The 27,455-nt window shown below is 43.3% G+C and overlaps 1 protein-coding gene across 1 annotated transcript in view; it reads left to right on the top strand.

The window, feature by feature from the left end:
- The window catches only part of ASIC2 (acid sensing ion channel subunit 2), a 353,890-nt gene extending 330,581 nt beyond the window's left edge, over positions 1 to 23,309 (top strand). Inside the window, exons 6-10 of the mRNA XM_036767701.1 lie at positions 1,572 to 1,725; positions 3,718 to 3,809; positions 13,011 to 13,090; positions 14,601 to 14,669; positions 23,072 to 23,309. Of these exons, the coding sequence (XP_036623596.1) occupies positions 1,572 to 1,725; positions 3,718 to 3,809; positions 13,011 to 13,090; positions 14,601 to 14,669; positions 23,072 to 23,173 (497 nt within the window). The 3' untranslated portion in view covers positions 23,174 to 23,309. The remainder of the gene's footprint in view (positions 1 to 1,571; positions 1,726 to 3,717; positions 3,810 to 13,010; positions 13,091 to 14,600; positions 14,670 to 23,071) is intronic.
- The last annotated feature ends 4,146 nt before the right edge of the window (positions 23,310 to 27,455 follow it).

The following is a 27,455-nucleotide window of genomic DNA, read 5'->3' as shown; positions in this document are numbered from 1 at the left end:
GAGAAGAAGAGGAGGAGAAAGAGCAAATGGAGAAGAGTGATGTCTAAGGACTAATGTGAGAATAGGAGTGGAGAGATCTAGGGAAATTAAGAGAAGAGAAATACAGATTTTGGAAATTGAAAGAAGGCTGAGATGGGAAGAAAGGGGATGGAGAGAGGACCCGTGGGAGGAGAGAAGACTAAGAAACAGAGGATGGAAAAGTAGAGGGAGAAATGAGAAACTGAGAAAGATCTGGAAAAAAACATTCTGAGTCACAAGCCTTACTGATGGTAGGTAGGGTCACCTTCAGACATAAAAGATGGCATATTACGAAGAAGGAGAGTCAGCTTTTTACATGATTGATTCAACACAAAGAGAACTCCATCTTAGTTATCTTACATGAGCTAAGGTCCCAGGGCCCAAAGCCTTGGCCTTCCTGGAATGTGTCCAGGCCCCAGGAAAGGCAGGAATAATGATGATAGCGCCTGGGGAGCCTGCTGGGAGAAATAACGAGCAGTCCAGCTAAGGCCCTGAATTTCTCTCCTCTCCGAAGCAGCCTCACCTGGCACTTCACAAAGCAGTTTGCAAACACATGAACAGAGAGAATTTTTAAGCAATGTCTAACTCTTTTGAGCAGCTTCAGAGGAGACTTCTCAGTGGCTAGGAGCCAGAGGGAGGTAGTTCTGGACTCATGTTTTGATCCCCCAGAGCAGTGGGGAGCCTGCTGTGTGGCTAGGGTTGGGGAGTGAAGGGAGAGGAAACAAAAACTGGCGAAGGTCTGGAAACTTTTCTGAATTAAGAGTCTGACAGAATCCACACTGCCTAAAGGACAAGGTGGTTTGGTGCTGAGAAAGAAAGTGTTGGATTTGGAATGAAAGGGCCTGAGATCAAATCCTGCTTCTTCATGCCCGTGGGCAAGTCACTGAACCCTCTCTGGGCCTTATTTTCCATATCTGTAAAATGAGGGCTTTGGACTACATGGCCTGTGAATTCCCACCGGCTCTTATTATGATCCTCTAAAGAAACTATACAGAGGAGATTAGAAAGAGAAGGAAAGAAAGAAAAAATCAAACATAAGAGTAATGGGTAATGCATCTATCACTCGGTTCATGGGCACCATATGCCGCAAAGCATAGACTTCAGGTGGGTAAATCTAACTTGAACTGTCTCTCTTCCACTCCCCCTGCAAGAAGCTAAAGGGATGGGAGGAAACAAAACCCACAAAACTTACTGGCTCTGAGATTCCTGGGGCGACTCATTCTGCAGTGGTGCTCAATAGCAATCCTGCCCTATTGGAATCTGATGTTTCCCTGTAGAACAGGAGGGCCCATTTTGGAGATGGGAAAATAGAGTCAATGGAGGGCTTCTCAAAGAGCCAAGGACAGAGAGAGAATTAAAGGTCATGGCATCTCATGAGTGAGTGTACCTGCATGATAAAAGCATCCTTCAGGGATGAGAAGTCCTCACAAACAAGTGTCCTGGTAAGGCCACTGCCCACTCTACAAGATAGTGAGTTCCCCACATCTGGAAGTATTAAAAACTGAGTAGGTGACCACTATTTGAACTGAGTGCTGCCTCTCTCTCCTCACCAGGTCTACTTGCTGAAAAGGACAGCAATTACTGTCTCTGCAGGACGCCCTGTAACCTGACCCGCTATAATAAGGAGCTCTCCATGGTGAAGATTCCCAGCAAGACTTCGGCCAAGTATCTTGAGAAGAAATTTAACAAGTCAGAAAAGTATATCTCGTGAGTAAAATGGATGAAGAAAATGTATGGGATAGGGAGAGGACAGGTGGAGACAGATAGGAAATGGGTAAAGAACATAGAGGGGTACAAGTAAGGAAACTGATGGAAGAAGACACTGAAAACAAATCTTCCTTCGTGGTGGGAAAAGTTGAATCGAGAAATATGGTACCCTTATTCTCAAAGAAGATGAGACACATCATTCACATATATTTAGTCCTTTAAGGTTTATAATCTGACATGAGCTGTATGACCCTGGACAAGTCACTTAACCTTCTACTAAGTCCAAGACCAGCTGAAATCTCCATTGGAATAAAAGGTTCCCACATTAGGAGTTCTGCCATAATGAAGAAACCACAACCCCTTCTTGTCTTCCAAAGGTTTATGAATTATTCTCTGTACAGTATATAGTCCCCATCCTGCAGATAAAGAAGCTAAAGTCACCCAGCTAGTAACTGACAAAGGTGTCCTGGCTCCAGCTATGAAGCTCCCCCAGAGCCTTTAAGGCATCATGTCACCAACCAGCCTCCAGGAGGCTCTGAAATGGTGATCCACTCCCCCCCCCCCACCTGGAATCGTTTTTGTTCACACCTCACTGGGAGATGTGGGCTTTGAATCTCTCCACAAGCGGACTCTATTGAAAGAAGAAACAGTAGGACTTGCCAAACCCTGCTGCTTTGTAGATATTCTCCAGGAGCACAATTACTTTGACTGCTGAGATGTGTGTTGGTGCCTTGTCTGCTTCCTAGTACAAAACAGGATAGATTAATTTCCTCCAGAAGCTCCCTCCCAAACTCACACCTTTTCTTTCCCAGCACCCTCCCCCAAGCCAGGGCTGTTCAGGCTCCCCAAATACAGCCCCTAACATGAGAAACCTCACAGGAAAAGCCCAGCCTGCCTGATGCTTGGGAGGAAGAGGAGAATGAAGTTCCAAATCCCAGCATCCCAATGCAGCTAGGTAGTGTGGTGGTTGGAACTCTAGACTTCGAGTCAGAATGACCTGAGTTCAAATCCCACCCAAGATATTTATCGCTCTATGTCCCTAGCCAAGTCATATAACTTCTCTGTGTCTCAGTTTCCTCATATATAAAATCTATAAAATAATAAGAATGAATCTATAAAATAATAATAATGATTTACCTCCCAGGGTTGTTATAAGGATAAAACGAGCTAATATTATAAGGCACTTCGCAAAGCTTAAAACACAGTATAAATGCTGGTTGTTACTATCATCATTATTCCATTTCACTCCCAGCAGAGAGAGAGGATAAGAGGAGGGGTGTAGGGCTTGTGGGCAGAGAGGTGGCTCAGTAGATAGAGTGCTGGAGTCAGGAGGACTCATCTTTGTGAGTTCAAATCCAGCCTCAGACACTTACTAGCTGTGTGACCCTGGACGAGTCACTTAACCCCACTTGCCTCAGTTTCCTCATCTATCAAACAAGCCGGAGAAGGAAATGGCAAGCCGCTCCAGCATCTTTGCCAAGAAAACCCCAAATGCGGTAGTAAAGAGTCAGACATGACTGAAACAGCCGAACAACAACAAAATCGGGCTTGTAGCAGACCCCTGACCCGTGTCCAACCTAAGCAAGGCTGAGGGCCTGTGCCTCCACAGCAGACTGGGTCAGAGCACTGTTGTCCCCTGCATGTTATCATGCACAAAGAGCTTTCAGCCGTTGCTGTCCAACTTCAAGTCTTGGCTTCTCACAGAGTAAATTCCCATGTGCCACAGAAAGCAGAGAGTGGGATTTCCTAGTTTTAAAGACATGTGGACTTATTTAAAAAACCTTCCAAAGTGTCCCTCTTGGTGCACCCACTCTGGACAGTGCCCACCTTGCCCCTCCTCCCAGCTCTGATCCTGGGACACAATTCCATGGAGTGTCTGGGACCTGGAGGCCAGATCAGGCATTTAGGGTTAGGGTTATAGGGGAGAGAGACATAAAGGAGAAAAGGGAATTGGGTAGCCTGCTTATAAGCTTCGAAATATTCCTTCAACAGAGAGAACATTCTCGTTTTGGATATATTTTTTGAAGCACTCAATTATGAGACAATTGAGCAGAAGAAAGCATATGAAGTCGCAGCCTTACTTGGTAAGTCAGAGATGCTATTCATGTCTTTCTGAGAACCTCACCAGAGATGTAGGTGGGTGGGTGGTGATGGTGTCAGCAGGCAGGGATCTCTTTGGTGTCTTGCCAGGTGCTACCACTAAAAGTGCTGGGCCCAGAGTCAGAAGAAGTGCATTCCAAACCTAGATCTAACATTTCCCAGCTGTGTGACCCTGGATAAGTCTCTTAACCTTTGTGAACCTCAATTTCATAATCTATAAAATAGGAGTACTTGACATTGGCATGCCTCACTTATGAGAAAAAACTTTATAAGGCTTATAGAACTCTATGAATGAGTCATTTTTATTATTTTGTGGAGCTAATACTATGCTTTCCCAGCCCCAGAAATGGGGAACCCTTGTGTTTTATCTCTAAGTCAGTGGGTCAACAAGCATTTATTAAATACCTCCTATATGCCAAGCCATGTACTAAGCACTTAGGCCCCTTAAGAAGGGATATAGGGACAACTAGGTGATGGTGAATAGAGCACCAGCCTCAGAGTCAAGAGGACCTGAGTTCTAATCTGGCCTCAGACACTTAGTAGTTGTGAGACCCTGAGCAAGTCACTTAACCCTGATTGACTCCAACAAAAACAAAAAAAGAAGGGCTAGTAATGTGGTGGGAATAGCATGATCTGGGATTGAGGTGACCTCAGCTATCTCATCCCACCTCTGCCCAAGGCCCCTCATTACATGACCTTGGATGACTAAATCTCTTTTCCTTTAGTTGTCTCTTCCTTCTTCTGTAATAATAAAAGCTAGTATTTATGCCATGATTTAGGTCTACAAAGCATCATTGCATTATTTCATTTGAAGCCCACAACAACCATAGGAGATGGGTGTTATTATTATTATTATTAGTTATTATTATATATTATTATTATTATTTTTACATTAGATGAAGAAACTGAGGTTGAGAGGTTGTGACTTGCCCAGGAGCATACAGCTAGCAGATGTCTGAGGTAGGATTTGAACTCAGTTCTTCCTGATTCTATGATTCTTCACTCGCAAATTAATGTTCTGGAAGTTGAGTGGAAAGAATAGTAGCCCCCAGAAAAGAGCCCCGAGGAGGCAGGAGCTGGGGAGGAGATGCCCCCATCTATGAAGACCCTCTACATCCAGAAAGCCCCAGAGTTAGCTCTATGTGGCAAGGGCTCCCCAGCAAAAGCAAAATAAGAACCCTCATTCTCCCATCCTGTTCTGACCTTTCACCACAAGTTATATGGCTTGATAGCAGCACCTATTTATTTCCAATGTTTCCCTGGGTCCAAAAGAAAGGGCCATTCGACACTAGTTTCCCCTAGAGACTCAAACCACAGGTTTGAGGAGCCTGTCACAGGCCCCTGGAAAATGTGTAATATCAAAGACCTGTACCTGTCTTTAATATCAAAAAATCCAGAATTTTAAAACATGATAAATTAGAGAATTCTGTGATTTCAGGAGAATTTCGATAGGATGTTGGCCTTTACAAGAAGGTTCCAGTTCGATATAAAAAGGAATCTCCTAATAGAAGTATCCCAAAGTGAAATGAGGTGCCTTGACAAGTAGTAAGCTCCCCATCACTGAAAGTATTCAAACTTAGTAGATGAATACTATTGGGAATGAAGTAGATGCATGATACAGCAGTGTTGTCCAACTCAAATAGAAAAGTGGTGATCAAACCATACATAAGAATCCCTGTGGGTCACATATTGACCTAGAAGATCACTCTCTAACATTATCTAGGTTCAATTGCATTTTTATGCATGTTGTTAAATGTTTCCGAATTACATTTTAACCCAAAGGCCACATGTTTGACACCTTATGGGTTATGTGTCAGGCACTGTGCTAAGAGATGAGGATATAAAGGCAAAAGATAATCCCTACTGTCAGAAAGTTCACAATGCACTGTGGGAGACTTAGGGATGGATGGTTTGCACAGAGTCAATGAATGTCAGAGCTGGAAAGGACCCTCTCTTCCCCAAAGCAGCTTTCTAAAAGACTAATCCAGACCTGGAAAAGAATCCCATTCTACAACATGTCAGACATGTGGCCAAGTAACCATTGCTAATGTGCCTCCTTTGAAGGGGAGCCCACTAATTCTGGAGGCAGCCCATTCCACTTTTTGGATAGCTAAAATTGTATCATGTTAACCATGGAAGAGGCCTTGGAACATAGAATGTTAGAACACAAAATTTTAGAACATAGAATGTTAGCTTTGAAATAGAACATAGAATGTTAGCCCTAGAAGAGGTCCTAGAACGTAGAATGTTAGGACACAGAATGTTAAAACATAGAATGTTACCCCTAGAATAGAACATAGAATGTTGGAACACAGAATGTTAGAATACAGAATGTTAGCCCTAAAATAGAACATAGACTGTTAGGACATAGAATGATAGCATTAGAAGAGGCCTTGGAACATAGAAAGTTAGCATTAGAAGAAATCTTAGAACATAGAATATTAGAACACAGGATGTTAACACTAGGAGAGGCTTTAGAATATAGAATGTTAGAACACAGAAAGTTAGAACATACAATGTTGGCCTTAGAACATAGAATGTTAGAACACAGAATGTTAGAACTTAGAATGTTAGCCCTGGAACGGAACACAGAAGGTTAGCACTAGAAGAGGCTTTAGAACATAGAATGTTAGAATACATAATGTTAGAACAGAGAATGTTGGCCTTAGAACATAGAATATTACAACATAGAATGTTAGTTCTAGAAGAGGCCTTGGAATATAAAATGTTAGCATTAGAAGAGGTCTTAGAACATAGAATGTTAGGACACAGAATATTAAAACATAGAATATTACCCCTGCAATAGAACATAGAATGTTGGAACACAGAATGTTAGAATACAGAATGTTAGCCCTAAAATAGAACATTGAATGTGATAACACTAGAAGAGGCCTTGCAACATAGAATGTTAGCATTAGAAGAATTCTTAGAACAGAATATTAGAACACATAATGTTAGCACTAGGAGAGGCTTTAGAATATAGAATGTTAGAACACAGAATGTTAGAACTTAGAATGTTAGCCCTGGAATAGAACATAGAAGGTTAGCATTAGAAGAAATCTTAGAACATAGAATATTAGAACACAGAATGTTAGCACGAGGAGTGACTTTAGAATATAGAATGTTAGAACACAGAATGTTAGAACATAGAATGTTGGCCTTAGAACATAGAATGTTACAACATATAATGTTAGCTCTAGAAGAGGCCTTGGAACATAGAATGATGGCATTAGAAGAGGTCTTAGAACATAGAATGTTAGGACACAGAATGTTAAAACATAGAATGTTACCTCCCCCTGGAATAGAATATAGAATGTTGGAACACAGAATGTTAGAACATAGAATGTTAGCACCAGAAGAGACCTTAGAGCATAGAATTTTAGAACATAGAATGTTAGCTGTGAAATAGAACATAGAATGTTAGCCCTAGAAGAGGTCCTAGAACATAGAATGTTAGGACACAGAATGTTAGCAGTAGAAGAGGTCTTAGAACATGGAATGTTAGAACATAGAATGTTAGTTCTGGAATAGAACATAGAAGGTTAGCACTAGAAGAGGGCTTAGAACATAGAATGCTACAATACAGAATGTTAGAACAGAGAATGTTGGCCTTAGAACATTGAATGTTACAACATAGAGTATTAGCTCTAGAAGAGGCCTTGGAACATAAAATGTTAGCGTTAGAAGAGGTCTTGGAACATAAAATGTGAGAACACAGAATATTAGAACAAAGAATGTTATCCCTAAAATAGAATACAGAATGTTAGGACATAGAATGATAGCACTAGAAGAGGCCTCAGAACATAGAATGTTAGCCCTAAAAGAGGCCATAGAACATAGAATGTTAGAATAAATAATGTTAGCCCTGAAACAGAACATAGAATGTTAGCACTAAAAGAGACCTTTAGAATGTTAGAACACAGGATGTTAGAACATAGGATGTTAGTCCTGGAAAAGAACACAGAATGTTATCCCTAGAAGAGGCTTTAAAGTATAGAATGTTAGAACATAGAATATTGTCCTTAGAACATAGAATATTAGGACACAAAATGTTAGCCCTGGAAGAGGTCTTAGAACAGAGTATGTTAGAAAATAGAATGTTAGCCCTGGAATAGAACATAGAATGTTAGAAAAGAGAATGTTAGCACAAGAAGAGGCCTTAGAACATAAATGTTAGTACTAGAAGAGGCCTTGGAACATAGAATTTTAGCAATAGAAGAAGTTTTGGAATATAGAATGTTAGAACACAGAATATTAGAGCACAGAATGTTAGCCCTGGAATAGAACATAGAATTTTAGAGCATGGGATGTTAGCACTAGAAGAGGTCTTAGAACATAGAATGTTAGGACATAGAGTGTTAGCCCTGGAATATAACATAGAATGTTAGAACATGAAATGATAGTACTAGAAGAGGCCTTGGAACATAGAATTTAGCATTAGAAGAGTTCTTAGAACATAGAACATTATAACACAGAATGTTAGCACTAGGAGAGGCCTTAGAAGACAGAATGTTAGAACACAGAATATTAGAACATAGAATGTTAGTCCTGGAATAGAACATAGAAGGTTAGCACTGGAAGAGGACTTAGAGCATAGAATGTTAGAATACATAGTGTTAGAACAGAGAATGTTGACCTTACAACAAAAATGATAGCACTAGAAGAGGCCTCAGAACATAGAATGTTAGCCCTAGAATAGAATATAGAATGTTAGAATATAAATGTTGGGACACAGAATGTTATCACTAAAGAGATCTTAGAACACAGAATGTGAGGATATAGAATGTTAGCCCTGGAATAAAATATAGAATGTTAGCACTAGAAAAGGCCTTAGAATACAGAATGTTAGCAATATAGAATGTTAGTCCTGGAATAGAACATAGAATGTTAGCACTAGAAGAGATCTTAGAACATAGAATATTAGAAGAAAGAATGTTAGAACATAGAATGTTAGCCCCGGAACAGAACATAGAATATTAGCCCTAGAAGAGGTCTTAGAACATGGAATATTAGCACTAGAAAAGGCCTTAGATCACAGACTATTAGAACTCAGAATGTTAAAACATAGAATTTTGGCCTTAGAATATAGAATGTTACAACATAGAATGTTGAATTTAAAACATAGAAAGTTGGTATTAGACATAGAATGTTAGCTCTAGAGAAGCCTTGGAACATAGAATGTTAGCACTAGAAGAGGTCATAGAACATAGAATGTTAGACCACAGAATGTTAACCCTGGAATAGAATACAGAATGCTAGCACTAATAGAGGCCTTAGAATATAGAATGTTAGAACACAGAATGTCAGAAAGTAGAATGTTGGCCCTGGAAAAAGGCCTTAGAATATAAAATGTTAGCACTAGAAGAGGCCTTAGAACATGGAATGTTGGAACATTGAATTTTACAGTGGAGAAGGTTGGTTCTAGGAAGGACCTTGGACATCATCTAATCAAACCTCTCACTTTCACAGAGGAAGAAGCCGAGCCCCAGAGAGGAGCATTGACTTGTCTAAGAACACACAGTTGGTCTAGAACCGAGGTCCAGTGATTTCCAGACCAGCTCTTTCCACCATAACTATTGTTCTCATATGGTCTGGAGTTCATAACTGAAAAAGAAGCCATGTAAAAACAGTTGTTGATTCTAGACTGAAATTCCCTAATATGATTGAGACCCTAAAAATTCAGTGGATGAAAGCATTTTACATGTCTTACTGATACAAAATTGCCTCATTTATTTTTGTATCTTACTGAACGCAGTCCTTCTAGTAGGTGCTTAAAATGTGTGTTGAATGAATGAACTGAGATTAAATTACCCCAAATTCTGAATCAATGGACCTCACATTAGAGAGGTTTTACTGTAACAGCGTCTCCCAGTGTGAATTCCAGTCAATTCAACTTAACAAGTATTTATCGAGAGCCTGTTTGCTATATATAAAGGTGAAGGATCCTTTAGTCTTAAGAGCAGAGCATTATGGACTATCAGAGCTGGGAGGGGCCTCCAAGATGACCTGATCCAACTCCTTTTCAAGAGGGAGAAATGGAAGCATAAGGAGACAGGGAGGAGGGAGGGGGAAGACTTGCCCAAAGACTTGTCCTACATAGCTGGTTGACTGCAGGGTCAGCATCCCAGTCCAATATTTTTACATCTACCACTTTATCTTGGCCTAGGCCTGGACATTGAAATTTGGGGAAAACAGCAGAGAGTAAAATCTTTCCTCCATTGTAGCAGTGGCATGGGAAGATGGGCACCTCCTATCTTCTGTTCTGGGTGGCACAAGGAATAGAGCACTAGACTAGAATGAGGAAGAAATGAGTTCAAATCCTGCCTCAGACGTTTACTAGAGAGAAAATTGCTTAGCATCTCTCAGTCTCAGTTTCTTTATCTATAAAATGGGGACAATAATAAGATCTACTTCACAAGGTTGTTGTGGAACGAAATAACTTGCAAAATGCTTTGCAAACCTCAAGGCGCTATAGAAATAATGGTATTATTTGTTGGTATGGTTTAGTCTGTTTTCAGCTGCATCTGACTCTTAGTGACCCCATTTGGGGTTTTCTTGGCAAAGATACTGGAGTGGTTTGCCATTTCCTTCTCCAAACTCATTGTATCCATGAGGAAACTGAGGCAAACAGGGTGGGGTGACTAGCCCACAGTCACACAGCTACTAAGTTTCTGAGGCTGGATTTGAACTCAGGAAGAGGAGTCTTCCAGACTCCAACCCTAGCACTCTATCCCCTACAGCGCCACCTAGCTGTCCCCAGTATTATTATTTCCCCTAAAATCTGCTCTTCAGGGAAAAAAACTGAGAAAGTCATCCAAACTAAAGATGAAATGAACGAGAAGCCAAACGTGTTCTCTGTGGTAGAGAAAACAGAATTTAATGGATGAGGACACTGAGGCAGACAGAAGTTAAGTAACTTGGTCAGGGTCACACAGTGCATGAGGCAGGATTTGAACTCAGGTCTTCCTGACTCTAGGCTTAGTGCTGTATCCATTGCCCTACCTATCTGTTTCAAGTGAGCTCCCCATCTCTTGAGGTCTTCAAGCAGAGGCTAGATTGCCACTTGTCCGGGGATATTGGATATTGTTCAGGCACAGGCTAAACTCAGGGGCCTCTGAGCTCCCTTTCCACTCTGTGAGTCTGAGATTCCAATCCCGGATGGGAGGCAGTTTAGTCCGATGTAAAGGGTGCTGGATTTAAAACCAGGCAACCTGGGTTCAGATCCTGGCACTTACTACCTTTGTGACCTTAAACAAGTCATTAAACTACTTTGAGCCTCAGTTTCTTCAACCATAAAATGAGGTGGTTGGATTAAATGGCCTCAGAGGTCCTTGGCTTTAGCCCTAGGATCCCATGACCTCAACCATGGACTTAACAAGTATTTATCAAGAGCCTGCTATGGGTAAGGTTCTCAGACCACTGATCTTACTGACCTCAGAATGGATACCATCTGTGTTTGGCCTAAACCAATTGGATGGGGCTCTAAGGCTGGAGACTGGAATTGGGGCACACACTAAGCTGAATAGTGGAAGTGTTGGGGGGACAGCAAGGCCCTTCATGGCACCCTCCACTCCACATCCCCCTTATGCCTAAAACTGGCTCTGACCAGGACTCAACCTGAGACCCCAGATGCCTGGCACTGAGTTCCAAAGTGAATGGCTTCTTTTTCCCTCACTTTGCTTCCTCAAGGTTGAGGCCTGGAATGGAGCCCAGGCACAGTTTTCCCAACAGTAAATAGGGTTCGTAGCCAAGCCACACAGGTTACTATGGCACTGACTTGGTGGAGCCTGGGTGAGGTGACCTCCTCACCCTGGGAGACCAGCATCTTCACTTGTTGTCATCAGATGTCATCCCCAGCAAGGGATTGAAATGCTTGCCAAGCCTCTTGCTGGGTCTGACCTTTATTTCCTGAACTGAATTTATGATGTGTTCTCATGCCACCTCCATTAAAAAAGATGGAAAGGAAAAGGAAGCTTGAAATCTGACCTGCCAAAGATGTTTGCACTGGCTCTGATGGGAAGAGGGGCTCATTCCCAGCATCTTCTTCCTCCTTCCGCCAATAGCAAACAATACTGCCATCTGCCCACCCTTCAGCAGGGAGAAGGTGCTGCCTGAACACCCCAGAGCCTTCAACCCAAAAGGCTTCTCATTCCCCTTCACACGCCCACACACACATACACACACACAACCTACACACACACATACCATACATATGCTACACACACATATATACCACATATATATACATACACATATATACACCACACGCATATGCACACATCAACTACATGCACAGAACATACACATACACACATCACACACATATAGTCACACACCTACACACATTACATATACACACCACACATATTACCATCTATAGGGAACACATTATACAGAGATACATACAAATATTCACCAAGAGAACTTCACCATGGGGGAAGAATCATTGTGACCACTGGACACCAACCTCTAGATGACCATCTCAGCCACCTGTGGATTTATCTCAGGCCACTTGGCAGTTATATGTTCTTCTTCTTGTTGCTTATCCTTTGTTCTTGAAGTGGACCAATGACATCAGTAAAGTGATGTCTCGACTTGCAAGTGAATTGAATTTAAGTGAGGGAAGGCTGGGCAAAGTCACCAGCCTCATTCTTTCCTCCAGAGCCATCTGGGTCCAGTGGCAAGGCACAGATCAGGCCAACTGAAAGTGGCCCCAGATGCACTAGGAAGCCTTGGTCTTTTAAAGCGAAGGTCTTTCCCAGGTCTCAGTTTGTCTGAGGCAACACCCATTCAGTGATTAAAGCTAAATAAGAAATGAGGCAAAAGATAGCCTAGTTTGCCTTTTTTGTTTCTACCATATGTTCTTAGTCAGCTTCAAAGGAAGGAGCATCTTGCCCTCATTCAATGAGAGAACAACAGAGGCAATGTAGATTCTGTAACTGTAACCGTATGCAAGTCATGAGTGTGAATCTTAACTCTCATCCTGACCTGGGAGATAACCCAAGCCTTCTTTCTCATTCTGTATTGTGGTTTCTCCATCTTCAGAGAGAGCTTTGGGGGTTCTTGCCAAAGCCTCATAAGACAAGGTACATGATCACATTATCTCAGAGGAGTGTGGGGAGTATACACCACAGAAACCACCTCTCTAAAGAAAATAAAAATGGACTTTTCTCTTTTCTCCACAGGGGACATCGGTGGTCAGATGGGATTGTTTATCGGTGCTAGTATCCTTACAATCCTAGAGCTCTTTGACTACATTTATGAGGTAACATTCACAGTTGTTTCTAAATTCTTTTGAAATGTGATGCTCTCCAGACCCTGACCCTAAGGCCCTCTTCCTACACTCCAGTTCCCAAATTTACAGAACCAAGCTCTAGGATCTACTGTTCCACAAACCACAGGAAAGTGAACATGGTTCTGTGGACAAAGCAGTGACTCAAAAGACAGAAGCATTGAGTTGAAATCCCACTTTTAATGAAAACCATATGGGTAATCTTGAATAAGACACTTCAGCTTCTTCATCTATAAAGTATGTGAGCTGAGCTAGAAGGCCTCTGGGGTCCCTTCTACTTCTTGATCTTGGATACTGTGACAAATTGTCACCACAGATCCCTACCTCTGTCAGTCATGTCCACCCCCAAAGACTGACTACAGACAAATGACCAGACCTTGAGCCCATCAGCAAAAAGAGTTGCTGAAATCTATGAGCAGAGCTCTGCACTTAGGCACAATGGTCTCGGACATTAAGTAGTTATCATAGTTGTGATCATGTGGATCCTGAGTGACCCAAGTTAGAGGTCAAGGCTACGCCAACGACATAGGATGAAACACCCTCCATTCCTTCCTCTTTACCTCTCCTTTCCTCTTTTTCCTCTTCACCTCTCTTCCTTCCCCCTCACTTTTCTTCTTCTATACTCTTTTTCTTCCTTCTCACTTCCCTTCTTTCCTCTCCTCTCTTCTCTTATTTTCTGCTCCCCTTTCCCTCCTTTTTTCCATCCTCTCTTCCTTCCTATACTCTCATTCCCTTCCCTTTTCCCACAACACTCCCCACTTAGACCTGCCTAGTTTTGTTCCTGGTTTCAACCTCCATTTAGAAACAAAAGTCCAGGCTTCTGGCATAGATACATACATGCATGCATGCATACGCATATGTGTATGTATGTGTATATAATATGCACATATACATATATTAAATATAACATGTATGTGTGTGGATATGTATATTATATATTGTTTTGTGTGTATATATGTGTATGTATATATATACATACATATACATGTGTGTATATCTACCAACCTGTCTATTCTGAACAGTATCCACCTTAACGAAATTCCATATATAGATTGATATGCATGAATATCTGTGCATTACATGTACAAATCTGTATACCGATGTGTATGTTTGTGTTTATGCATGAATCTGTCTAAGCCCCAGACAAACGGTTCACCTATTCGGAACAAAATACAGTAGAGAAAAATTCCATTCTAGCCTCAAGCAGCCTTCAGAGGTTTCCTGCCAGAAGATCAGGTGTGTTAAGCCCATTCACCCCCACTCTGTACGAGTGGGGTTTTATTTTATTGTATTCCATATATACATACATGTATATATGTATGTGTATGTACTTATATATACACACATATGTGTGTATATTATTTATATATGACACACATTTTTTAGTCTGCCTGAGTCTAAAGCTGTGACCCCGGCTGTGTGTGGTTTGGTGATTTTGTGTCATTCTGATACTTGAGCCCATCCAAGTCTGTTTCTTTTTCAGCTGATAAAAGAGAAGTTGTTAGACCTACTTGGGAAAGAGGAAGAGGAAGGGAGTCACGATGAAAACGTGGTAAGGGAGGATTGTGGGTTTAAGGTTTGATTGGGGGGTTTTTTGGTTTTCATTAAAATCAAGCCAGCCAGAGCTATTGGGACTAGCCCTTCAGATTTCCTCCTATGGGTTCAGACCTGCCCAGAGATTCCAACACAGTAAAGGCTTCCCATCCTCGCATCTTCCCTGCCTTTAGTGAACAGCTCTCTACCCAGGATAGGCTGGCATCTCTGGGCATACTGTAGGATTTTGTGCCCTGATGGGGCAGGCCTACCAGCTGTCCAGAGATAGCCCTAGCCTGGTTGCTCCAAGGCCTCAGAAGGCTTCACTAGACATTCCCTTCTTCATTCAGAAGTGGAAGGCCTATCTGTCCCCATCGGGAACCTCCGTATTTCATTCTTAAAGATGAAAAAGGGGGTATGTGGATTAGCTGAGTGAGCATCCTTCCGGGTAGAGGAGCACCGGCACGCAAACCTCAGTGACATTGATTGTGGCTAAATTAACAGATCCAAGGGAGCAGTTCACAGGCTGCCTTCCATTACAAGCTAATGCTAATCAGGTGTTAGCAGGGCAAGCAAAAAGAGCTCATTCACCCAGAGGAATGATGTGCCTTACAGGAAAAACAAATAGAAATCAAAGTTGCCCCAAACATTGCCTTCCCCCACCACCAAATCCTTGAGATTCAAGGAAATCTGAGGCTTAGGCTACAAATGAGTTAAGAGATCGATGGAGTTCCCACTCACACTAGGCTAGGATAGAAGGGGACCCAAGAAAGCCACAGTGGGAAACAGAAAACCCTGGAGATTCTGCGGAAGCTGGCTTCTCCCTTATAGCTTGTGCTAGAAGTGGGGCTTCCTAGACCCCCTTCTTCCTATCTGAAAGTAAAAAACAATATGGGGACCTTGTAGGCAGCTAAGTGACACAGTACAGCAAAACTTGGGGTCAGGAAGACCTGAGTTCAAGTTCTGCCCAGACATTGTACAACTCCAGGCAAGTCACTTAAGCTCTCCAAGACTCCATTTCTTCATCTGAGAGATTAGGACTCAGTGGCCTCTAGGGTCCCTTCCAACTTTAAATCAATGATCCTATGAGCCCTGCCACTATCTTCCTAGTAGACAAGTGCCCTAGATGTGTCTAAATTTCACTCCAGACCACAAATTGGGAAACCATTGGTCAGTGGGCCACAAGGGGGAAGGAAGGAAGGAAGGAAGAAAGGAAGGAAGGAAGGAAGGAAGGAAGGAAGGAAGGAAGGAAGGAAGGAAGGAAGGAAGGAAGGAAGGAAGGAAGGAAGGAAGGAAGGAAGGAAGGAAGTCATAACTTCCATGACTCTAGTTTTCTCCTAACTTAATCTACCTACCTACCTAGGAGTGCTCCCTCACCTCTCTCTCCCTGAGAGTCAGTCCACAGTCCTCTAATATGATGTCCAATACTCTCTCCTGTGAAAGTTAATCTCTTCTCAGAACTTTAACCATCACCAGAGCAATAACTAGACATTTCTGAACCTCAAGCAAGTAGCATAAACCACACCCATGGCAGCAGCACCAATGGTGTCTTCTGGAGGCAGTGGATGTGAAAGGGACAGCTGAAAGGAGCTCCTCTGGAATAGGAAGCTGGACTATCTGATAGCCTTCTATATCAACTAATTATTCTTGCTAAATAGATTATCTTCCTTATTTCTAGGCTGCTAAATGACTGCAAGTGCTAAAAAGAACTCTCAAAATTCAGCAGCCTGTGACAAAGGTCCAGTCACCCTGCCCTAGTTATAGCTAAATTATAGCCTTAGATGTCTCATCATGGCATAATACATTGGACACTGAACTTGGATTCAGATATAATTGAATACAAATCTCTCCTCAGACCCACACTAGCTTTGTGACCCTGGACAAATTCTCTAGACCCTGATTTTCTCGTCAGTAAAATGAAGGTGCGGTCAACTTAATGACCTCTAAGGTCCTTTCCAGTATACCTGTGATCCTGTTATACTATGATTTCCTCAATCTCGACATGTCCAAGCTGAATTAATCATCATTTACTTCCTCCTCTCCACCCCATTCTCCTTTTATGAATTATTTCGTTGCTACTGGTGTTACCCAGAATCCTAAGCTAGAGACCTGAGAATCACCTTGGACTCTTCTTTCTCCATCCCTTGCAGACAGTGCTGCTGAGTGCTGTGATTTCTCCTTTGGGATATCTTCCAGATTCATCCCTGCCTCTCCATTCCTACTACCACCATTGTAGTCCAAGCTCTCCTCACTTCATGCCTGGATTACTGCAGCAGCCTCCCGGCTAGTCTCTTGCACTCATATCTCTTCCCACTCCTGACTATCCATCCCTGGCAATCCTATACACTACTGCCAAACTAATCTTCCTAACAAATCACATATATGCACAGCATAGCAAAATGGAAAGCCTCTGTTTGCAATCAAAGGACCCGAGTTCAAATCTTTTTCCTATGACTTAGTACCTTAGCTTCCTCCTCTGGAAAATGAGGGGTGTGGATTAGAGCATTGGATTTGGAAATAAAGAGCTGGGATATGAACCTTAATTCTGCCACTTACTACCTCTGTGATCTTGAGCAAATCTGGGCCTCAATTTCTCCATCTGTAAAATGAAGGGGTTGCACTAAATGGCCTCCAACATCCAATCTATGATGCCGTCATCCACCTCCTCAGGAACCAATGATGATTCCTTCATCACCTACCAAATCAAATCCAGACTGTGTGACCTTGGACAAGTCACTTCTTTGAGTCTGTTCTCCTCTAAAATACAAATGCTTCAAAAAGTCCTTGTGGTCCCTTCTAGCTCTAACTATAATACTTAGAATACTTATATATTATATCATATTATATTTATATATAATTATAAATTCTATAATAATTATAATGTTATAATACAGAGCAACAATTCAAACCCAGGTTCTCTGACTCCAAATTCAGTGTATTTTGCATTGTACCATACCTTCTCCCTCAGCCTAATTTCCAAAGCCCTCCCTAATCTGCCCCCATCCTATCTGTCCAACAATATTTCTTACCTCTCCCCAGCATCCACCCTCTGCTCCACTCAAGTCAATTTCCTTATGGCTACACATTTCCCCATGATCTTTCCTAGCCCTATACCTTTGCTCAAGCTGTTTTCGTAAGCTGGAATGCCCTCCCCTCTCCCCTACAATTATCCATATCCCATCCATCCAAGACCCACTCAGAAGTCAAACCACAGACTCAGAGAATTTGAGAGTCAGGAAGGACCTCAGTGTTCATTTTGTCCACCTCATGCCCTAAAGGAGCCCCCACCACAACATACCTGGCAAGCAGTCACCTACCCTCTACACCAAGATCCTACATGATGCACCTCCTGAGGCAGCCTCTTCTTCCATGTCTGGACAACACTCACTCATTGTTAGATTTCAAGCCTAAAATTTCCTCTTTAAGCTCTCATCTCTTCCTCCTGATTCTGTCCCCCCTGGACCAAACAGAACAAGCTTAATCTAACTACATACATAACAACCCTTCATATACTTTTGTTTTGGAGTCACTTGGGGTTAAGTGACTTGCCCAGGGTCACATAGCTAGTAAGTGTCTGAGGCCAGATTTGAACTCAAATCCTCCTGACTCCAGGACCAGTGCTCTATCAACTACACCACCTCGCTGCCCCAACCCTTCATATACTTGAAGAAAGCCACCATGGTCCCACTCCCTCTCACAGTCCCATCCCTAACTGAATCTTTTCTTTGCCATTCTGAATATTCCCAGTTCCTTCAATCAAGTCTCATCTCTTAGAGGAAGCTTTGCATGGTTACACACACACACACACACACATACACACACACACACACACACACACACTCACCTCCCTTTTCTGAACTCCTATTGCACTATCACATGATTTAAGGCTTGATTGTTCTGCTGCATGTACATTCATCCTGTCTCCCTTCCTAGACTGAAGACTCTATGAAGGTATCTTTGGATTCCCCATAGAACCTAGCACAGTACCATGTACAAAGTAGGCATTCAAAGAATTTGTCTTGGTTCTCCTTCTCCTGCCTTCTTCCTCCTCTTTCCCTTCCAACTTTTCATTTTCCCCTTCCCTGCTTCCTCTTGCCCTGATCTGGCCTGTCATTGGTACTATTTGCCAGTGCTGGCTGGGTTGGTCTGCCACTGCATTGCGTCACCTGGCCCCCACTCTCCCTGCCTGAAGCACCTCATTTGGTTCCCTTTCTACACTCCAGCCCTCCCTCAAGCTTTATTTTTAGCAGTATACTTGCCCAAAGCATTCAGTGTTTTCTCTGAGCACACAGAAGAACAGGTCCAGTCAGATGATTTATGCCCACTTCCTCATGCTGTGGTTTTGCCTCCCATCTCCCTGACCCACTCTATCAAGAGTTGACCTAAGGAGGGTTATAAAACCATAGGGTACTTTTTTATTCCAAAACCAAGTAGATTGTAGCCCAGCCCAGCACTCTAAGCTGGCTCCACATCCCAGGCATGCCAGGAAAGGGTTTGCCATTTGTTACCTTGAAGTCTGCCTAAAAACTCTTACACATTGCAACTGCCTTCTTGAAACTCAAGTTCACCTGCTTCTCCTCTGGTCCCTGGACTCCTGGAGAGCTCTCCCAGAGGGCCCTTCAACCAGTACATCCCTTTGATGAGGACATTGGCTCAGGTCACTAGATGTGCAACTATTTGATAATACATCCTCTTAAGAGTGATCTTAGGTTCAAATCGTGGAGATAGCCAATGGCCTTCCCTTCCCCCACTGGCACCTACTGACCTGGGCTCCTCATTAGTCCCCAGAGGAAGCTAGAAACAATCTTCCAGACTCGTCACAACCTTCCCTTCTTTCCCCTTCTCTTGCTTTTCTCTTTATCTCTTCTGCTGGCATAGTCTTCATTTTAGACATGCGGAGTTCTGTGCAGGAAAGACTGCTGGATTTGAAATCAGAGTTCAAATCCTTAGCTACTTCCAACCGTATGACCTTGAGCAAGTCTCTTCACCTCCACGGGCTTCTGTTTCCCCTCAGTAGTACAACCACAGGGGCGGGGAGGGGTGACAACGCTGTATTTGGCATTAGAGGACAATAGGTTCAAATCCCACTTCTGCTTCTTATGGCCCGTGTAAACTTTTGTGGGCCTCAGTTTTCTCATCTATAAAAGAGAGTTGGACTTGATGACCCCTCAGGCCTCTTCTAGCTCTAAATCTAGAGTCCCATGACCCTGATTCTCTTGTCTTATGATTATGTGCCCTGTTGTGCTTCTTCTAGGCCCTCTGCCTCTTTTCTAATTCTGCAGTCAGCCTGCTCCTGGTTTGGCTATAGGATGTACCCATCTCACACACACAATGTCTTTTGTCGCAGAAGAGAGGCAAATAGACAGACAGAGACAGAAGGGGGGGAAGGAAGGAGACAGAAGAGAGAGGGGGAAAGTAGAGAGACAAGAAAGAGAGGAGGAAAAGAGAGAGACAGACAGAAGAGAGAGAAGGGAGGGAAAGAAGAGGTAGACACAAGAGGGGGGAGAGGAGAGAGATAGAAGAGACAGAGGGAAAGGAGAGAGACAGAAAAGAAAGGGGAAAGGAGAAAGACAGAAGAGAGAGGGGGAAAGGAGAGAGACAGAAAAGAAAGGGGAAAGGAGAAAGACAGAAGAGAGAGGGGGAAAGGAGAGAGACAGAAGAGAGGAAGAAAGGAGAGAGATGGAAGAGAGAGAAGGGAGGGAAAGAAGAGGTAGACACAAGAGAGGGGGGAAAGGAGAGAGATAGACAGAAGAGACAGAGGGAAAGGAGAGAGACAGAAAAGAAAGGGGAAAGGAGAAAGACAGAAGAGAGAGGGGGAAAGGAGAGAGACAGACAGAAGAGATAGAGGGGAGGGAAAGAAGAGGTAGACATAAGAGAAGGTGGAAAGGAGAGAGATAGACAGAAGAGACAGAGGGAAAGGAGAGAGACAGAAAAGAAAGGGGAAAGGAGAAAGACAGAAGAGAGAAGGGGAAAGGAGAGAGACAGACAGAAGAGACAGGGGGAAAGGAGAGAGACAGAAGAGAGAGGGGAAAGGAGAGAGAGAAGAGAGAGGGAAAAGGAGAGACAAGCAGAAGAGACAGGGGGAAAGGAGAGAAAGAAGAAAGACAAAAGGGGGAAAGGAGAGAGAGAGATAGGAGAAAGAGGGGGAGGGATGAGGGAGACAGAGAGGGGAGAGAGAGAGAGAGAGAGAGAGAGAGAGAGACCACCACAAAAGCTCAGGGCAACCTATCCCAGCCCCCAGCAATCTAATTCAAATCCCCTTCCATAGGTCATATGATCTTAGAGCCTTAGATGCTATAAAGGACCTCAGATGTCACCTAGTCTAATCCCATCTTTTTACAGATGGGGAAACTGAGGCATTGAGCAGTTAAGTGATTTGCCTGAAGTCACACAGGTGGTAAGAAGCAGTCAGAATCTGAACCAAGGTCCTCTGACTCTATACTTTCCCACTGTACCTCACTGAGGAAACTGAGACCCAGAGGGATCAGGGGATTTGCCTAATGTCACATAGTTAAAGTGGCAGAGTCAAGATTTGAACTCATGTCCTTTGACTTCAAATCCAGCAATGTGGTCTTCATAACAAACTAAGTAGCAGAGGCTGACAGTCCCAGATCCCCAGTCCCTGCCCCCTGCCACCTCCTTCTCTCCTCAGGTATGCCTTCTATCCTGGCATCCCCTACTTTATGTCTCCAGCCTCAGCACTTGAGTGCTGTGAGCTCAGCCAGGCAGCCCATCCATGCCCTTACCATGGACAGCAGCTGGGTTCCCAATGCCCCATACCTATTACTCTCCAGGTCCGTCAGCAGATCAAGACACGAGCAGACTAGAGGGAAAAGCTCAGTGGAGCCAAAGACACTGGAGGCAAAGCTAGTCCGTGGAAGCCTGACATCAGGGGCCTGAAAACAAAGGAATCTTCTCTAGAAATATAAACAGTGGGGCAACTTGTTCCATAGAATTAGAGGTGGGGGAGCTGAAGGGGGCCAAGTTGGGGATGCAAGTGAAGCCCTCTCAATCCATGAAATGAGCAATGGATTTGGAGTCAGAAAATCTGACACTGCCTGTGTGACCTTGGTTTTTTGACCTGCCTTGCCCACAATTTCCTCCTCTGTAAAATAAAGAGGGGCAGCTAGGCGGTGCCGTAGTGCACAGAGTGCTGGACCCAGAGTTGGAAAGACTCATCTTCCTGAGTTCAAATCTGGCCTCAGACGCTTACTAGCTGTGTGACCCTGCGTGAGTCACTTAACCCTGTTTGCCTCAGTTTCCCCATCTGTCAAATGAGCTGGAGAAGCAAATGACAAAACCATTCCAGTATCTTTGCCGAGAAAACCCCAAATGAGATCACGAAGAGTCAAACACGACTGAACAACAACAAACAAAGGGGCTAGACTGATGGCCTCAGAGGTCCCTTCCAGCTCTAAAACGATGATCCTATAATCTCTTCACTCTCTAATACTCAGTTTCTTCATCTGTAAAATGACTAGATTAGCCTAGATTGGCCTCTAGTGAAATCAAGTCAACCAGCATTTTTAAGTGTTCACTATGTACCAGGCACTTCCTAGCCTTAGTGTCATCAGATCATTTGTGATGCCCTCTCTCCCTATCCAGGACCTGAATGACCCTCCTTCTTCTCTCTGCTTTGTTTTTGTTGTCGTTCAGTTGTTTCAGTCATGTCCCACTCTTTGTGACCCCATTTGGAGTTTTCTCAGCAAAGATCCTAAGGTGGTTTGCCATTTCCTTTTCCACCTTGTTTTAGAGAAAAAGAAACTGAGGTAAATAGGGTTAAATGACTTACCCAGGGTCACACAGCTAGTAAGTGTCTGAGGCCAGATTTGAACTCAGGAAGAAGAGTGTTTTTCTGACTCCAGATCCACCACTCTGTGCACTATGGCGCCACCTAGAAGCTTTGTAGTGCTGCCTACCAATATAAAGGGAGCCAGAGTGGGATAGTGGAAAGATCTCTGGACCTATAGTCAGAGGATTTAGCTTCAAATCCCACCTCCATGATTTACTACTTATGTGACCTTGGGCAAGACACTTAATCTGTTTCATCATCTGAAAAATGGGTTGATTGAATCAGATGGCCTTTGAGGCCCTTTCTAGCTCTAGTTCTCTGACCCTATGGCCTGAGGTCAAGTCCTGCTTCAGATCCTCACTACCTGTAAGGTCCTAGGCAAGTCACTGAACCTCTTAATTTCTCCATTTCTTCATGTGAAAAATGAAGGAGTTGGACTAGAGTTGGTTCTAGAGTTGTACTAGACTCCAACTAGAGTTGGACTTTCCAAGACCCTCCCCAGGCTGAGACTCCCCCAGGCACAGAATAAGGTCAGTATATTTCCCAGCGCCCTCCCAACCAAAGGAGGATTCAGGGAAACCCAGTAGTGGGCCGTGCAATAAGTCTGCTCCACTGCTCTTCCTCCCCAGAGTACCTGCGACACGATGCCAAACCACTCTGAAACCATCAGCCACACTGTGAACGTGCCCCTGCAGACGACTCTGGGGACCCTGGAGGAGATTGCCTGCTGACACCCCCCGCCCCGAGGACGGTCCCGTCCCCCACCCCGATGAAACAAACCAGAACTTTGAGACCCTGAGACCCAGGAAAGGGGACGACAAGCTCAGGGCTGAACCCAATGAAAAGAGTCAATCGCTATGCATTTAAAAATATCTATATATACACCACACATACACACAACAAAACAAAACAAAACAATCTGCCAAAACCTAGCAAGAGCCACCTTTGACTTCATTCCGTCCTCGTTCCCCATGGGGTGTGACTCTCTTCTCTGGAAGAGAATTCCAATTCTGGAACTGTGCGTAAACAAAGCTGGCCATTTCTCCTACTTTACTGCCAAATGTATAAAACACTTGCATGCCTGCCCTTTTTACTGCGCCGTGTCCATCTCTGTCTTTATAAGCCACGTTCCTCTCTTTGCGGTTTCTGGTTTTCACTCCGAGGCCCGAGTGCTGGCGGGACGAGATCACAGCCCTGACCTCTTTCCCCGATGACAAAAACCACCTTGACTAACTCTGCCGGCCTGAATGAGAATAAAAACCGAGCCACCAAGTATGAATCTGACAGACCTTCGAGTGCATTTTTGTCCTTGTGTAGTTTCCACTGGTTCTCCCAAAAAAGGGCCAGGCATTGTGACGGCCACGTCCTCCTTCCTAAACCCCAGCTGGCCCCATGGGGTCCTTAGCACCAAAGGGGACCAGCTCCCAGCTGCCCAGGGAGCCTGGGACAGACTCGGTGACCTGGAAGATCTATTCATGACTCCTCTGTTGTATTTCTATTGTCATGTAGCTTGTACACCCTGGTCCTTTTTCTTTGAAATGGGGGAGGAAAAGGTTGGTTGGTTTTTGGTTTTTTTCTGTTCATTTTTTTAAAGCTTTCATGGGATTTTGTTTATTTGGAATTTTCTTTACCATTAATTTATTCTGTGCTTCAAACCACAATCATATTAAAGCTGGTCTTGTGGAAATGGCCAGTCTGTGTTCTTTCTGCCTTGTCTCCAAACCCTTGTCACTTTCTCAGAGGGGACAGAGTGGGGCCAACTGGCTAGGATGATCACAATCATCCTGTGGATATCATTTCAAGGGGGCTGGTGGGCTGGAAGCTGACCAAAGAGATGCATTTTAGAAAAACGTTCATTTCAGGAACCCAGAATTTAAACCAGCCCTACTTGGCAGGCTTGTTGATGAGGGCACTCATTGCCTATTTCAAAGTAAATGAGATTTCAGCAAGGATTGTACTCAAAAGGCAAAATTTGTTAACTCCCCTGCTTTGGATTTTCCATGGGCCTCAAAGCATCTCACCCAGTCTTAAAAGGTACCCATGCCCTCATATTATTCATGATTCTTTACTGATCGCATCCTATCTTTGGAGGCAGTATGGAATAGTAGATAGAACAATGGACTTGGAATCAGGAAGAACTGGGTTCAAATCCAGCCTCAGATACTAAGTACCTATGTGACTTGAGAAAGGCAATTCACCTCTCAGACTCAGTTTCTTCATTTGTAAAATGAGTAGATGGGCTTGATGGCCTTCTAAGGCCTCCTCTAGCTCTCAATCTGTGATTCTATGATGCTTAATAAGAGCCATATGCCTTGAACCTTCAGTCTAATATGATGGAATAACCATTGGGTTTGAATCCTGGCTCTGCTCCTTCTCAGCTGTGTGACCTTGGGAAATATGATTCACCTCTCTGAGCTATAGCTCTCTCATTTGTAAAATGAAGCTATTGGCCTCAATGACTTCAAAAATCTCTTCTAGCACTGTCTCAGTGACCCTAAGATCTTTGCTTAGCAAAACTTATTTCACCTGTGTCTTATTCTCTTAAGACCCCACTTTTAACTAACTAATAGGATAGACTAGATCAGATGAAGGTCTTAATAGCTAATAATAGGGATGACACCTGCTTGGCAACATTTGCATTTTAGCCTAGGCTTTCAATGCCTTCACACACATTATAATATGGAGTATGGGTTGGGGCAGCCTGGTTCTGATAGCAATCAGAAATCTTTCACTAGTTTTGGGCACTCACCCCAAAGTGGCAGTTCTCAAAGTATGGTCTACAACAGGGACCTCCAGGTATCTTAATTATGAGACAAGAAATGCTAATAACTCCACAATGACCATATCTCTGTTCTAGGCGTCAATCAGTTATCAAGAAACAATGCGATACAGTAGAAGAAGTTATGGCTTTGGGATTCAAAATCCCAGCTCTGTTACTTAATGCCTGCGTGACCTTAGACAAGTCATTCCACTCCTCTGGACCTGTTTCTTCATCTGGAAAATAAGGGAGCAGGACCAGCTGACCTCTGAGATCTCACCCAAAGCTTTCTCTCATAAGTTTCAGGCACTAGAACAGAGAGTGCTATTTGGAGCTCTCCACATAGAGAGCTACATAGGGTGTCCCAAAAACCTTAAGTAATTAAAACTTAAAGCTATTAAAACTTTAAACTGCCCTAAGACTTTTGGGACATGCTACATAGTAACCTGTTCACTGTAATATACAACCTGTGTACTAGCCTTTATCCTTAGCTAATATTTTGATACACATGACCTGGACTTCAGAACAGAGACTTAACTCACTTTTTTGCGTGTATGTGTCCCGAAAAAGCTTCACAAAGCGGGCCAGAGAAAAGGAGGATGGAAAAATGACCTCCCCTTAACTTTTTTAAAATAAATTCGTTTGAAGCAGGGAAAACAGAGAGTCCAGGACACAGCAAGGCTGTTCCACCATGGGAGAAGGGGGAAGCAGGGCAGAAGTTCACCTGGGGAAGGGAAGTCAAGGAAAGGAAACTTCTGCTAGTTTCCTATTTTGATTAGTCTTGCTGAACGGGTGCCTAAGCTCAATTGTTTCTAGCTGCTAAAGGAATATAAGTTTTGTTGGTGCCACTCTGCACCACTGCCACATCCACAGGCCCATCCTCCAACATGTACTCATCGATCATGTCTCTTTATTCATCAACAAGCACTTATTAAGCACCTACTATGTACCAGATGCTCTGCTAAGCCCTGAAGATTGAATAACAAGAAAGAAACCATTTTTTATCCTCAAGGATCATACATTCTAACCTGAAAATACACTGTAGACCCACAGAAAATGAAAGCTTCAACTACATCCCATGGGCTGTTGTAGATACTAACCAGGCTCATGAAATTGGTGGTTGAACCAGAGAGTTTTGTTATCAAAAATGTTTCAGAGACCATAAAATGGAGAGAAAACTAGACTGACGGTCAGGAGACCCGGTCTCTGATCTTCTCTCAATGTGGTCTTGGGAAAATCATTTCACCATTCTGAACTTTTTCCCATCTCTAAAATGGTAGTAATGAGCTCTGCCTACCTCAGGGTCATTGTGAGCATTAAATGAGGTAATATGCGTGGAAATCCCTTGGAACACTGCTCAGCTTTATGCCAATATGAGGGATTACTATTGTATATTTGGAGAGAGACCATCTTAATGCACCTATAAAATATTCTCTTTGCAAATGTCTCTTTTCCTTTCCATCACTCTAACTGGCTTCTTTGTGCTGGGTTTTTCAGGTGGTTGGGGTAGGCGGCTGTTTGTTTCTTTTTTATTTGAGGGGAGCAAGTAGGCAATAATGGGGTAATGGAGAAGCATTTATTAAGCAGGCGCAATGTGCCGAACACTGTGCTCTAGGGACACAAAATAAAAATGAAACAGCCCCTGCCTTTAAGAAACTGAAGTCCTATGTGTTTGTTTTGATTACCTCCACCCCCATCTGCCCAACCAAATATGTTAAATAAATAAATTGCATTAAAAAAAAAAAGAAACTGAAGTCCTATTTAAGCTGAAACATGCAATTTTTTGAGGATGTGATATATAAACTGATAAGTAAAAATAAAGAAATTAAGAAAGGGTAATCATTCTTTTTCCATAATATTCAAAAATGACATCGCTGAATGTTCTCTGATTTTGTTAAAAGGATCCTCTGTTGAGAATGAATCTTCATGGTCTGCCTAAAGTCATTCATCACACCTCTATGTAAACACATAGAGCAAATGCTCTCCAAGAAATGCCAAGCTACATTTCATGTCTTTGCCTCTCTGGCAATGAATCCCATCCTAGGTTGACCATTTCCTCTCCAGCTGGATCCAATTTCATACTCCCTCTCCCTTAGCCTCCAGAGCAATCTCTCCATGCAATCTGTTTTCCAGATATGCTGATGTCCTGCACTGTTGGCTGTGGCCTCTGGCATTGCAACCCAGAGGAGTGTGCCCAGAGCTGGCAAGCTGAGAGATGCCCCAGGCTGTGCTCTCTTGTTCCAGCTGCACCAAGC

Source organism: Trichosurus vulpecula, chromosome 7, assembly GCF_011100635.1.
Source record: "Trichosurus vulpecula isolate mTriVul1 chromosome 7, mTriVul1.pri, whole genome shotgun sequence".
NCBI classification, from domain to species: domain Eukaryota; kingdom Metazoa; phylum Chordata; class Mammalia; order Diprotodontia; family Phalangeridae; genus Trichosurus; species Trichosurus vulpecula.
Note: the sequence above shows the minus strand (reverse complement) of the source record. Positions and strands in the feature narration are given on the sequence as shown.